General features: G+C 44.1%; 1 protein-coding gene across 11 annotated transcripts in view; it reads right to left on the reverse strand.

Annotated features, from left to right (window-relative positions):
- The window catches only part of GJA8 (gap junction protein alpha 8), a 47,648-nt gene that overhangs the window by 7,973 nt on the left and 24,888 nt on the right, over positions 1–14,787 (reverse strand). For 8 of the 11 annotated variants that reach the window (XM_063348038.1, XM_063348007.1, XM_063348046.1 and 5 more), the window contains one exon: positions 15–1,202. In XM_063348038.1, coding sequence (XP_063204108.1) covers positions 15–1,192 — 1,178 coding nt within the window. In that variant the 5' untranslated portion in view covers positions 1,193–1,202. Of the gene's footprint in view, positions 1–14; positions 1,203–2,315; positions 2,435–4,151; positions 4,294–14,787 lie in introns of those variants that run through there. The other 3 variants (XM_063348055.1, XM_063348062.1, XM_063348029.1) reach the window with 3 other exon arrangements.

The raw sequence follows: 14,787 nt of genomic DNA on the forward strand, positions 1-14,787 counted from the left end.
TCAAATCATCTGACCTGGCCCGGCTGCTGGCTTTACTTAGCCTGCTGAGGGGTCTCATATCAGTGGCGAGTTCAGCAGGTGCTGAAGGCCCTTCCACTTCATCTCTCACCACCTCCTCTGCTTTCTTCACCCCTGGCTCTTCCCGAGGTCCCAGCTGCTCCTCTTCTTGTTCCTCCTCTTCCTCTGCTCTTACCTTCTCCTCTTCCGGTTCCTTCGCTGGTGCATACGATGGTAACCTCTCATCGAATGCCCTGGAGAGATCCTCCAACGGTCCCATACCAATCTTCTCCTCAAATTCATTGAAGGCTGACGGAAGGGGACTGGGCTCAACCCCTACTTCCGTGAGAGGGAAATAGTGAGACACCGGCTTCTCTTCTTCCAGCAGCTTGTAGCCTTTGGCCTTAGGGATGGAGGTGACTGTGATGGCATGGAGGGGCTTCTCTGGGATCTCCCCAATCTGTTCCTCCGCTGGTCTTCTCAGAGCCTTCCGGATCCTTTTCAGGATCAAGTGACTGATCTCCACCAGGTTGAGGAAGAGGGACACGGAAGCCACCACCAGCATGAACATAATAAAGATGGTCTTCTCCGTGGGCCTGGAGACAAAACAGTCCACAAGATTGGGACAGGGCCACCGCCCACAGCGGTAAAGGGGCAGAATTCGGAAGCCGTACAGGAAATACTGACCTACTATGAATCCTACCTCAAAGAGGGTTTTGAAAATGATGTGGAAGATGTAGGTTCTCAGGAGGGTACCCTCCAGGCGAAACTTCTTGGTTCCATCAGGGTTGTTGCCTTTGTTTTGATTTGGAGCCAGGGGCAGCTTCTCTTCATCCACCTCAGCTTGCTGTCGTTTCTCAGCTTCCTCCCTCTCTCTCCTCTTCTCCTCCATGCGGACATGGTGCACTGCATGCCCAAAGTACATTAGCGAAGGCGTGGATACAAAAATGATCTGCAGGACCCAGAGCCGGATGTGGGAGATGGGAAAGGCCTCATCATAGCAGACGTTCTCGCAACCAGGTTGCTGGGTGTTGCACACAAAGTCTGACTGTTCGTCTCCCCACACTAGCTCGGCAGCTGTTCCCAGGATCAAGATGCGGAAAATGAAGAGCACTGTGAGCCAAACTCTCCCGATGACAGTGGACTGCTCGTTCACCTGCTCTAAAATGTTCCCCAAGAAACTCCAGTCACCCATTTCTTACTGTCTAAGGAAAGAAAAAAGAAAGAGAATGACCACAAATTATGCTAAATTTAAAAGATTTCAGGTTTTCCCACTGATGCCTGTTGTTGCTTTCAACTAGTGTTTCCCTAATATGCTTTGAGAACAGAAAGAAGGTTGCTTGCTTGCTTATTGCCTGATCCCAATGATTTATTAGCAGAAGAAGGGCTGGGAAGCCAGAGCAAACTGCTTGCTAAATTCTTTCTTCCCTGTCTCTAAATGGGCAATTACGTATCAGCTGGGGAGTATATTTAACTCTTTTTCCAGGTAAGAGTCTTCTGTGGTGCCTTGTAGGCTTCGTTGCGTGTGCCTGCTTAGATTTTGTACACGTACAAACACTCGCCAGCAGTACAGTAGAACAGATTTATCAGCAGGCAGCTGCAGCGGTTAGAAAAGAGAATGAAGGTTTCAAGCACCCAAGCTCTTCTGCAGCAGAACCACACACGGGTCAAAGAGACCTCAAACTGGTGACCATCTTGCACCTACACAAACCTGAATTCCCTATAGGTTGCAAACATTAATTCTACATTAGAAATCACTCTGTTAGGTAAGAATAGCAATAACAACATCATTACTATGTTAGTAATATTGTAAAAGCTTAATAACTACCATACATACTAGTTTTGCTATATAGTATGCATTATATACAATAAAATTATTCAGTGTTATTGGGGTTATTCTTTGTATCCTCTTCTGAGTTCAGTTGCCACACGGACATCAGAACCAAGACGGAAAGAAACACAAAGTTCTACAACTGGGACCTAAAATACCATTTTCTCTCTCTCAAATGTCAGTGCCGCTATCTCAGACTAACACAGAGCTGAAAGCCACCTACAGATACCCTATGGCTGTTTTCAAGTAATGCAAGTCAAACATTACATGTGTCGTTATTTTTGAATGATAAGAAATTATTTCTAGGCCAGGACTTCATCCTGTGTATCCTAAACTTCCCACTATATACGTTTAGGCAAGGAAAAATCTACGAATGAGGGAAATAAAGAGGAAACTTGTTTTGGATGGGCTGATTTAATGCATCACAGCAGTCTGAAGTCTCTGAGGAATGCAGAATATTACAGTGATCCAGAAAAAAACAACTTACGGACTATGACAAGTGAAACAGGGAACATTATTCACAAAATAGCTGTCCACAGGGATCTAGAAGTTCATCTCTTAGATACTGCCTCCATCTGTAGTTTCCTAAGTGCAGACACGTGTACCCAAGTGCTGGGAAAAAGAAGGGACCGTCAACAGCATGGAAATCTGAGTATCTAAACTTCCCTCCTCCAGATAGCACTGGGATATATTTGTAATGCCATATGTTACAACACACCAACTCATACCAGTCTGTTTCAACTACCGTGTGTATGTGTTCACACATAGAAAAACACACAAAATATTGAGAATTTCACAATTGGGGAATTCTGGGGAATTTCACAAATTTTTGACAACAAAAAAAATCTTTCTAATGTCATTTTTCTAAAACAAGATGGACTCGTTTCCCTTGCCTTCAAACCTTGTAAAATCTTAACCCCAGACACCCATGTTAGAAAACAAAGAACAAAACACAGTCCTTCAGCTCGCACAAACACCTTGCATGCGTAAGCGGCAAACATATAATTTAATCACCAAAGAAAATTGCTACTTTCTCAGTCATTAAAGTTGTGTAAAAGAGTGTGTTAATGTCAGCACTTACATTAACAAGTCTAGCAGAAGATTATGCTGTTTACATACATTATCTAAACTGATTTAAACAATCTCTTTCTGCAAATTCACAGAGCAAAGTACACTCGACAGTTACCAATCATGTGCAACTCTGTAAAAAACACAACTACACACAACATAAACTTCATTGTCCCCCAGGCACCGCAGATAACTCCATCCCTTTCTTTCTTTGTGAGTCACGCTGATATCCACAGCTACCATTTGAATGTTTCCACCGCAGCATGCAAGAGCAACATTCGAGATGTGATAAACCTTATCATACGGAAAACTGACTGTACAAGAGAAGGAAAAATGTTTCCTGTCTAACTCCATCAAATGTCTCGCTTGCAGCTTGCTACATTTGGCTAAGCTCTTCCTGGAATCACTTCCAAACTAGTCACGTTTTTCAAAAATCTGTCATGACCATCCTCTCTGTTTTCTGCAAGTGAGGTGGTTTGAGGTCGCTCACTCGGTTCAGCTGCAAGGAACAGTTTTGGGTGGACTAAAGATGAGTGGTACAACCAGTTCAAATGTCTAGGATTCCACCTGTGAGCAATCAGCCCCTCAAGTCTCAAAAAAAGGTGCAAGCAGTGATTTTAGGCAGTCACCTTCTCCCTTAAATTCCCTGCCATGAGGAAAGACTGCCTCAGCCCACTCGGAGCCAACAGACTCGTGCTCTTAACTCGCATGGGCTTGTTGCAAACCCCCCACCCTGCGCTTCCAGAACTTGCAACCTGAGCACGCTACCAGCGAAAAAGACCATATAGGTTAAGGACGTTGAGCAAGCAACTTGCCGCTGCGAAAGGCTCCACCGAAGAAATGTGTCCCCCTCCTCTCTTGGCACTCTGCAGGGAAGAGTGAACTTTTGTCTCTCTTCTTCCCTACCCTAAAAGTCCCAATCTTGTCGCACGACTGAGCAGATATGACTGAATTGGCTCTGATGGTGGGTTTTAGTTGCCCTGCAATATTTAAGCTCCGAGCCAGACGGCTTTATGAAGTGAGTGACAGTTAGTGACGTGGGGAACAATAGGGAGAAAAAAATAGAGAAAGAGAGGCAGAGACACAGAGAGGAGAATCCACTGAACATGAAAAAGCAGAGGGGGGAGAGGAACAGGCAACAGGCAGTGAAAACCTAATACATGCATAAATGGGAGTTTGCACAGTTAAGCAGGGACTGAAGCATCTCTGCAATTTTGCCATGGTTCAGCACAGCTCTGTGTGTGTCCCCACTCACTAGTCTTTAGGTGTTGTGGTGTCACAGGTGAAAAGTGAGGGCCAACATCTCTGACGGTGGCAGAACTAATTGAATTAATTCGTTATCCTACACGCAGCTCTGACAGCCAAGTCGCATTGCTGATTTCCAGCACAGGCCGTCACTGAGGTACTGGATCTGCATTTGGCATTGCCAGATACTTTGGGCTGCTCTTTAACATCTTTTACCTGGAAAAAGAAGCAGTATGGGAAAATGAGATCATGTGTCAATATTAATCAGAGGTGAGAAATACCAATTTTACAACCTCGACTTTCAGTGTCTTGGTTCTGCTTAGTTTTTGCTCCAAGTGCATCTTGCACATGCATCAAAAATGTCTAAAACAAACTGTTTTGTTAAGGAGTGTAGACAAATTCCAGCAGCCCAGCAAAGAGGAACGTTACCCCAGGGGCACTCGCCTGCCCCCAGCCACCTGCAAAAATGCCGGAGAGCCTGCAGAAGAGAAAAATCGCAGGCTCAGTAACGCATCCACAAGTACAACTGCCCTATGAGTTTTGATTATAAGCCAAAGGATATAACTTTATTCTGAGGTGTTATTTTTGTAGTCTTTCTGTACGAATTGCTCAGAATATGCTCTTGGTGCTCAGCTCTGAAGAAAAAGAGGATTACTGGCAGCAAGATCTGCTAAGCAATGATACAGATGCCAGGCTCATAAAGTGATGAAGCAGCAAGTAGCTCTCCTCTCTCTTTATGCAGACTCAACAATGAATTTAATTCCCCAGAATGGCATTGGGAGACGCTCTGTCTCTAGAAAAGCTGTCATTTGAATGAGGTATCCTGAGGGCCACAAAGTTCTGTATCTTCAAACCAATGGTTTCAGGCCTCTCTTCAGGGTTTCTGGGCATTGGTGCCCATGTAAGTTCAGAGCCTCATTTCAGCAGTTGTCTTCCCAAGCAGCTTTTAAGCTGAGTTGCGTCCCCCCAATGTCCAAAGCACAACTGGAGGCAGAGATGACGTTTTTCAAACTGAATTTCAAAAGAGCTAAAGGGTAAGTGAGAGATGGAAAAAGAATCACATTTTGCAAGAGGACCAGTTTGGAGACACAAAAGAAAAATCAATTTCTATGCATGTGCTTGGAATGAAGGTCATATTCTTAACACCTTAATAAATCACTCTCTTACTACAGAAGTTGTAGGGGTCTATACATGACATTTTTCAGCCTGTGCTACATAAAAGATGGGAAGGAGAGAGGACACGCAGAGGAGAAGGCACAAGTCCCAAGAACATGAAGTGAACAAGAAAAGGCACAGTTTGATGAACAAGAGGAATAGTCCTCTAGTGAGGGAGAGTAAGGAATACCTTTGTTGCTTTGTTTTGCTATATGCTACTGAGATAAACTAGGATTAATACATGAGTGACTGGTCATGACTGCCACCCTCATCCCTTCTCTGGGAAGCAGTAAGAGAGGGAATACTAAATGACATCACACCTTTAAAGAGTGCCTGCAAGCTGGTGCATCACAGAGGCCAGATGGTTCAGACGTTAAACTGCCCATCCCTTTTCAGACTGAAACTGTCTTTTTGGAAAACTCAGCTCTGGCTGAATGTGCATATCCCTTTCTGGGCCTTATCTCTCTGATATAATGAGCCAAAACCCAAATCTGGTCTGTAACTACATGGCTGTAGTCCATCTTTAAATTACATCCAGCTACTGTCAAGAGACATTCCCCATTAACCTTCTATCTGCCATTTGCAAACACTATCCAAATATCAAATACTGTCTGGCAAGTTGCAGAACAGATTGCAAGATGCAGAAATTATATTCAAGTCACCGATCATTGGGTATATGTTACCTTCATCCAAATGATCGGAGTGACTTTCTTTTTGCTATCACTAGGGTGCAGAGCCTTTTAACGTAGGGCACACTGAATTTGATGGACGTTTCTGATTCGAGGAAAAACACAGAGTCGGTTCAACAGGATGCCTTTTACAAAGGCACCGCCGAGCTCTGGGACAGATTCTCCAGCTCACTAGGGCCTCCTACCACTGAAGAAAATGGCCACAGAAAATGGCCTAAGTGAAGATGGCCAATGAGGAATTCCTCTTGTACTGGGGCTACACAGGGAAATGGTTGTTGGAGATGGGGATGAAGAGGAGAGGGCAGAGCAGGAGACAAAGAAGGGGACTTGATTCTCTCAGGCATCAGGGTAATGCTGGAAGTCAGGGCTGCCTTTGTAGTACGAAAGCAATGGATGTGAAAGAAAGGTGTAGATCATAAAACCAAAGGTCTAGAAGACTGGACCTCACACGCAGCACACGACATGCGCTGAATCTGCAAAAGAACTGCAACACTAACAGCGCCAGACTGATAATGGCCAACACTCCCAACCTGGCTATCTGGCCCAGCATTTATGCTCTCATTAGGCAACATATAGAAGTGCTGAGTATTTCCATCTCCAAAAAAACAGTGCTAGAAATAGTAGCAGCTAATGAGAGTAACACTGTTACTCACAGTGACTTCTTCTTGCCTTCAAAGAACTGTGGAGAGAGATCTGCACTTTAAAAATGTTATTTCATTTGGAAATAAGTTTGCTTCATGGCTGACTTCTCATCCTTTAGCTGCTTTGAGTCTGGTGACTGAGCTCCCGTCTCTGGCACCACTGAGACTGTGAAGTCTCCACTGCAACTCAGCCTTTTGCTCAGAGACTACGAGGTCACTTGGGGAATGTGGGATTTTTCATTCCAAACGGATTTCCAACACAGACATGATGTCAGGACAAGGCAGGGCCATGCTATTGAACAGCTCTGTTCATGCATGACAGCAGATTGTGCAATTATATAGCGCACAACCCTGCATAACGATACCTCTCCCTCAAACAAAGTTATCTTCTCCTGATCTGCTTAGCTAGAAAGTGGCACGTTTCCTGTTCTTCTGCTGAACACACAAACCTTTTGCTCATGGCCAAAGCTGAACACTAGATACATTCAGCCTCCCTACAAGAAGCTGGGAGCTTTACCCAACACTCCTGTTTGCTAGACGCTACTCAACTTAGTGGACACCTGCTTTCTAGTAGTAACTCATCTCTTTCTTTGTCCATCCTAGAGTCAAAGCAGTCTATTGGTCTGAGCACTAGGACCAGAATCTCCCAGATTTCATCTTCTCTCTGCCACCTACTGGTTTCAGAAATCATTTAAATGTAGTCAGCCCTGGGCAAATCTTTAGGCAGAACTGGCCATGTCCCTGCAAGACTGGTAAATGTCACTGTCTGCATTTTAAGGGCAGAGCTCTGAGATTTAAAGGTCCCTTCCCACCCAACACATTCTATGATTCTATGATTTTTTTCAGGACTCTCTTCAGAGCCCTCGAGGCACTGGGGGATATAAGTTGCTGGGGAATACATTTTGTTAGGGAACTACAAACAAACCAAAAAGAAAAAAGAGGGAGAAGGATATAAAGCATCAAGAAGGAGGAAAACTGGGAAAGTATGTAACAGGAAGGCTTGGGCAAGAGCACAGGAGAAGAGGTGAAGTCAGGGTTGGATTGTGCTGAGCCTCAAGTGGAGGATAAATACTTATGGGAAATGTGTTTTTAATTTAAGGGATGGTACAAAACTAGACAATGAATAAAGATAAGCAGGGCAAAAGTGGAATGTCTTTCAATATCTATTTAACTTAAATGCAGTCCTTCTCTGAAAATTACTGTTATAAGAGGACCTGGGGAATTACAGGCCAGTCAGCCTAACCGTGATACCTAGAGAGATACTGGAACCAATTATGAAACAATCAATTTATAAGTAGCTAAAGGACAATAAGGTGATAAGAAACAACCAGCAGGGAATTTTGAAGAACAAATCCTGTCAAACCAGGCTAATTTCCTTCTTTGACTAACAGGCCTGGTAGATGAGGAGAAAACGGCAGATATAAAATACCTTGACTTCAGTGAGCATCTAGAAAATATCTGGATCGCAGGGTCCCAGAGCAGCAAGCAAAGTCGCCATGCAGAGGCTAAACAGGTTGAAGTGCCATAATCAAGGGTAATTATCAGGGCTTCACTTTTCCAGCTGGGAGGATCATATCCCTGAAGTTCTGCCTCCAGGGCTGCTCAGTGTTTCCTCGCATGTTTTGGGCAACAGTCTAGAGGACAAAACCAAAAGGATGACAGCTGGGCGGTGGTGGGGGGCATGGGGCGGCAGTCCCTCCTGAAGGCAGGGGAGCTGGGGCCGTCAGAATTTGAGAGGAACGTGAGACACTGGAGAGGTGGGCTGTCCTCTGCAGAGGTGACTGCAGCAAGATACAATCCAGGAGAGGTGACTGCACAGACACCAAATGCGCTGGTCCAAACTAGATGGTAACCGTTTCAGCAGCAGTGCAGCAAAGAAGGAGCTGGGGTAAGACCAAATACGAGTTGTTAAGTGAGATTCCCGCAGAAAAAGACAAATCTCGTTCTGAGGTGCTTTAAGGGGACTTTTGCGTATAAGGCAAAGGAAGCAATTATTTTGTGCATTTACACGATACCGCTGAGCTCTCAGCAGGAACAGTGTGTCCGGTTCCAGGCACTACATTTTACAGGAGATGTAGACAAATTGGAGAGAGTCCAAAAGAGAATAACAAAATGATAAGAAATGTGAAAAAACATGACTTATAAGGAATAGATAAAATAACTGAGTTTGTTTTCTCTAGGAAAAGAACAACAGGAGGGGAGGCATGATAACAGTCTTCCAGCACATAAACATTTGTTATAATGGGTGGAGAGACTAAGCAGTTGTCCTCTACATTCACCAGAAGTAGAAGAAGAAATAATCAGCTTAATTTGCAATAAAAATGATATAGCTAAACATTAGAAAAACACTTTGCAACGGTAAGAATAGCAAAGCACTGCAGCACACTGCTTGGGGAGGCTGTGGAATCACAGGAGGTTTTTATGAAGAGGTAAACAAACATCTGTTAAGGACGATCTTACCATATAAGCAGGAAAACAATCAGGGGGGAGAGGGAGGTTTTCTGAGGTCTTTGGTTTACATTTTTATGTAGGGCCAAAGACCTACAGAAATCTCAGAGAAGTATTTTCTGCTTGAAAATAAAAAGTATCTTTCCACCAACCCTGAAAACTCAGCCTGGACATCCCAGGTTGTCTACACCACCCAGTGCAATGCTGAGCTGGGGAGATACCACCTCAGGTCTGGGGGCAGTTCGGCTGTGTCAGCAAAGCGTTCCACTTGAGTTAATTATCTCCTCTGGAGTGGGGCTAATTAGCTGGGGCAGCGTGAAGCACAGTGGTGCTATGCTGCGCCCCGTGCTGGTGCTAGCTCACCCCAGGCTACCAGAGGTATCTCCACACTGCCTTGCAAGGAGGGCTGTCCTCAGGGAAGCTTCGGGAGGGTCACTGCTTTGTTCTTTGGCTTCAGTGATGGCTCTGCACGCCCTGTGTATTTAGAGGTATTTGCTCACCACAGCCACATTTCAAGCCATTTGTTCTCTTACTGTAGTAACTGTAAGGTTAAACACCATAGCTAATTTAGAGTGTTTCATCAGGACACCGACGCTAAACATGAAAAACGGGGTGCGAGCGACCCGTGCTGCTTCCCACGGGAACCTCTTTTTCTTGCTCTGTTCCCTGCGGACCTTTTCCAGAGACGCTGATTTTATCTGAGGGCAGGAGGAATAAGAGCGCCCCCTCCCCGACCCCCCCGCTCCCCACCACCTTGTCCCAGGAAAATTTTTGCAGCAGCAGCAGCAGCATCAGCAGAACTCGGCAGCAGCCTCTCCCAAGCGCTCTCCCGGGCTGCCGCAGCCTAAACCACTAGCGGGCGGTATCTTCTCATCCGTGCCCTGTACAGCACCCGGGGAGGATGCTATGAATGAGAAAGGAGAAGGCACGGTCTGCCTCTTACGCCGTATTTAAGCCTTGCCTCTCTCTTCCCTCTTGAACTTTTTCTGCAAGATACAAAACTAAGGCAAGGCAAACGCAGGAAAGTAGTGGTGGTGCCGTAATACCTATTGTGAATATGATTTTTAATAGTACTTTCACAGTGGTTAAATAGATGGAGTTAAACCGACATGAAGGTCACTTTCATGTCATTGATTTTACCTACAGAATAAGTGAAAGCTTTGTTGACAAAGCACTCTTTTTGCTAGTATAATTTGTATTTTCACTTGAATCTGCATCCCTTATCCAGCAAATATTTCTCATGTATACCAGCTGACCTCCATGATTCTGCCTTTAATAACAGCACGGTTAATAATAAAAACTGCACTAAACTTACAAAGACCACACAAGGCAAAGGAGATGAACACGCACACATCAAGGGTAGGTGCTATGGTACTGCAGCAGCAGCACAAACGGGGCTAGGAAGAGAAGAATACTCTTTTAGACATATGATTTTGTGCATCAGCATGATTTCACTTAAAACTTGACCAGGCCATTCCTAGAAACGCAGACCTTTAAAACAGTGTCCTGGTTAAAAATGCCAAGCTCTCACGCTAGTGCAGATGCTATTTATGAAGAGGTGCACTGGGAAAGGGCCCAGAATTGTAGGCAAGGTGTAGCACGTACATTATGGAGCCATCATATACAAATATGCCTTTCCGAGGTCTCCATATACCCTCTTCTTACCTGTCCCTTTCTCTGCCTCCTGCCTAGAACCTACCACCTTGTTGGCCATAGAGGTGGAGCGCGTCAGCTAGAGGACATCACTGAGAAGATCTGAGAATACTGCTGCATGCTTAGGTGGTCTGTGGACTCAAATTTCTCTCTGCATGTATTCTAGATTACGGCTCTTCCACCACTATTGAGATACTCCCCACAGAAATGGATTAACTGCAGATTAGGGAGCTGTGAGGTATCAGACCAGTTAAGGAACACGTTGCTCACAGCCAATCTGGCCTATGTAAAGTGGATCCAGGGAAAGCAGTGACAAGCACCTGATAATACTTCCAGTAATAATTAATTGCCCCAGGCCTGCCAGTAAAAGAGGGACTAATAATATCTCCCAGACTCTTGAGGGGATCTCCGTTTGTTTGTTTTATCAAGACTTTTAGTACAATCTCTTAACATCCTCAGGCACAAGGATCTGCAAAGGACAAAGCTTCAGAAAGACCTGAACAAGCGGGCATGTCTGGAAACATTCCATCTTACCTCACTGTCCATGAGGTTTGTTGCCTTCCAGTTTCTGCTGCTGAGGGCTCATTCCATATTCTCTTGTCCCTTCTTCTGTGCTCTTCTAACACCACCAAAGCTTGCCTTGCTGAGTGGTAGGCTCAGGGCTCTCAGGAGCGTTGTCACCACCCACTCTCCACCTTTATCTCCCTGCCTTCATTTCCACACCATGGAAGGACGTGATGGAGGTGCACTGTGCATACAAGGTGCGGATGTGGCCCAGAAGAGCTCAAAAGGAGGACAGGGGAGTGATGTAGATGGCAAAACAGGACATTATCTCTGTCCTTCCCAGTCCTGAGAGATGCGCGTACCTGCCGTGCACTTTGGCTGACCTCAGCTTCCTATTTCCCACAGCAGAGCATGTTCCCAGCCTCTCTGGGGAGGACATCCGCGGGGACGGTTCCTGTTTCCCTGCCCTTTCAGTTATTTGCCTTCCTGAGCCTGATATGATTGTTTCTTTGGGCACAGTGTAAAGATGCCAGCAAGGAACGGAAGCCTCTCATGCCTCAGCCATTTATTAAGAAGAAAAGGAGGTTATTGAACTTGGAAGCTGTTGAGCCAGTCGTTCTCTTTTCCTGATCAAGAAGATAACCCGTCCATAGATAAATCATCCATCCAAAGGTCTTCAGCATTCCCTGAGACAACCTGGCTTCAAACTAATAAACAGCCGGGTGGAGGGAGGTGGGGATTATCTATGAACAGACCTGCCAGAAAACATAGGTGATAGGGCTGAAGGGCTTCCAGTTTGGAGAGACCTGTTTTGTTTTCTTTCTTCATTATTACCAGCAAACTTCAATCCCTGAAGTTCTGCTATGGCTCAGTGAATACGATATTCTTAATAGCAACATGGTTTAAAGCATTATCAGGACCCTTGTAAAAGAAGCATTAAGACTTTGGGGGTCTCCTGTTCTGGGTCAGACCTGGCAAAACTTTCAGCAGCTACTTCTATGGCAAGTTCCACCTTGACATGGCAACTGTCGGTTAGTCTTCCACATGTCCTGCACTACGAGGCCCCATTCTTGTCCGATTGATAAACACCCTCATAATGAACACAGCTATTACTACAGATAGTTCCTCAGCAAAATGTCCTGTGTCTCTCCAGTCCCTGAAGCTCTGAAGTGTGAACACGAACTCTAGTATTTCTGTCGGCCACCCTGCTTTGGGCCAGGATGCAGCAGGTTTCGTGGGTTTCTAATCCCTCTGCTGTTTATCAGCTCCACGACCAGTGCTGGGTGTATTCAGCTGCAGCCCTGGCTCTTGCTTTCAAAAGCGTGCCCTCCTTTACAGAAGCACAATATAGAAGTCAGTTCCATTCTGATACATCCTCTTTAGCTGTATACAATTATGGCATCCCTTTCCATTTTATATTCATCAAGGCTTTGCCTGCCCAGGGGATTACAGCTATAAGGCATTGGAAAAGACGCTGGGATGGTTTGTACAACTGAATGTTAAAATCAGTGGCTCTAGCCCTAAGAAAGACTGAGTGGGCAGAATAAGGGTAAAAAGAAAAAGTAATGACTGCTTGCTGGTTTGTGATTTTGAATCATAATTTCCTAGTTAACAATATTCAGTCGGTGTTCTAGTAACAGGACTGATGATATGGCTCTGGAACAGATAACCGAGCAGCACCAGAATATGGGAGCACTGATTATTTGAGCACTAACCAAAGAAAAAATAAACATAAGTTATGCTCAATTTAACACATGCTGATGTTGCTGACTCAAGAGGAGCCTTGCGGATTTTTAAATGTTCTAAACAGCTTCCTCATTTTGCAAATCTTAAATCCAAAATGAACAAAATCTGTACTTCACCTCATCCGGATGGGTATAGTGATGGTAGAAATGAGAGACCGGTAGCAGTTTTACTGATCCCCAGTTAACTGCACTGTTATATGAAAGCAGAAGAGGTCGAAAGTGGTAATGCAGTGCTTTGAAAGACATGACGCTTCTAAAAGTCCTGTTTCCCAGCCCTGAGTAGAATTCTGGGCTAAATCAACACAAAGAAAGCATCTAAATAAGAAAATATAAATAATCATTGAGAACTGCTTAAAAATTTTCTACTAGGCACCAAAAATACGCAACTCCCCAGTAAACAAAAAATAGTGTAATTGAAAAAACACAACCAGATTTAAAAAGGGAAGTGGGAGTGGCTTTAAGAGAATAAAACACGTAAAACAAATAGTAAGAGAGGAGAAGCTGAATATAAGTTAGAAGATAGGAATTATAAAAGAATGAGGATGGAAATGAAAGGGAAAAAAAAGACTGATAAAGTTTGGGGTTTTTTTGAAGTAAATTAAGAACAAAATGAGTCCTCATCATGATATTGATCTGTTATCAGATGGAAATGTTAGATTATTCAATAATAATGCAGACAAGAAAAATGAAATCAATAAATACTTCTATCCTACTGCTGGGAAAAAAGAAAGTAGATGATGAAGACATTGTTGATGACCTGTCTATTCTTGTAATATCTCAGAGGAATTAAATACCACCTACTAGAATCAGGCATTTTAAATCAGCAGGACTGGATACCTTGCACTGAAACTTTCTTTTTCTTATTTGTTTTTTAAGCTGCACAGGATGTCTCTGCACTATTTATATTGATTTTCAGTACTTCTTGGTGCAATGGGTAAGTCTGGAGGAAAAGAAGAAAACTCATAGCCTGGCAGTTGGTAAAGACCATGTAGAAGGGCATAATTATTTTATAATAATGTCATAACTGTAATTACTCAGAGGTAAGTACAGACCTGTGATAGAATCTCAGTCCTGAACTAAATAATGAACTGGCTAACACAGAACACAGGAAATAAAAAGAGGGAAATAATATAACTAGAGGCAACCAACATGGTTTTATAGAAAATTCACCCCATTGAAGTGTGTTAATACTTTTCTCTGAGGAAATTGCACATACCGTTGTTAAATATGACAAAGCTGCTACAATATACTTAAGGAAGGCAGTTTCCCTTCTATCACATGGCAATTCGATTAAAGAACTTGCTTGACATAAAAATAAGATAGCAGTCATTAAACAGACTATAAATGACCTATCAGACTGGTCCCAAAATACAAGTGAGAACTAGAAGTGATTGTTTTGTTTATAGCATGTGTGTACCAAGATCCTGGAGGGTGTTTGGCGCCACGATATTTTTAGTCAATAACCTGGAAGAAAACTTGAAGTGTTTTGCAGATATCACTAAGTCCAGGAGAGGGATGAATCGCGAAAAAGAGGACAGCTGATGTAGAGAACCCCTGATGGCACAGTGAGTTGGGCAAACACAAAAAGGGTTTGTTTTAGCACAAGGAAGGTCGTGTCTTGCACATCCGCAAGGAGATCAGCTGTGGCTCTGCTATGGGGAACTTTGTCCAGGGAAACAGTGACTCTGCGGAGAACTCTGAGCTCAAGGGTAGCTGAGGACTCTGTGGAGAACTCTGAGCTCAGGGTAGCTGAGGAACTGCATATGAGCTCGCAGTGCAACACTGCACTTGATAGGGCTAACGCGATCCTT

The sequence above is a fragment of the Chroicocephalus ridibundus genome, chromosome 1 (assembly GCF_963924245.1).
Source record: "Chroicocephalus ridibundus chromosome 1, bChrRid1.1, whole genome shotgun sequence".
NCBI classification, from domain to species: domain Eukaryota; kingdom Metazoa; phylum Chordata; class Aves; order Charadriiformes; family Laridae; genus Chroicocephalus; species Chroicocephalus ridibundus.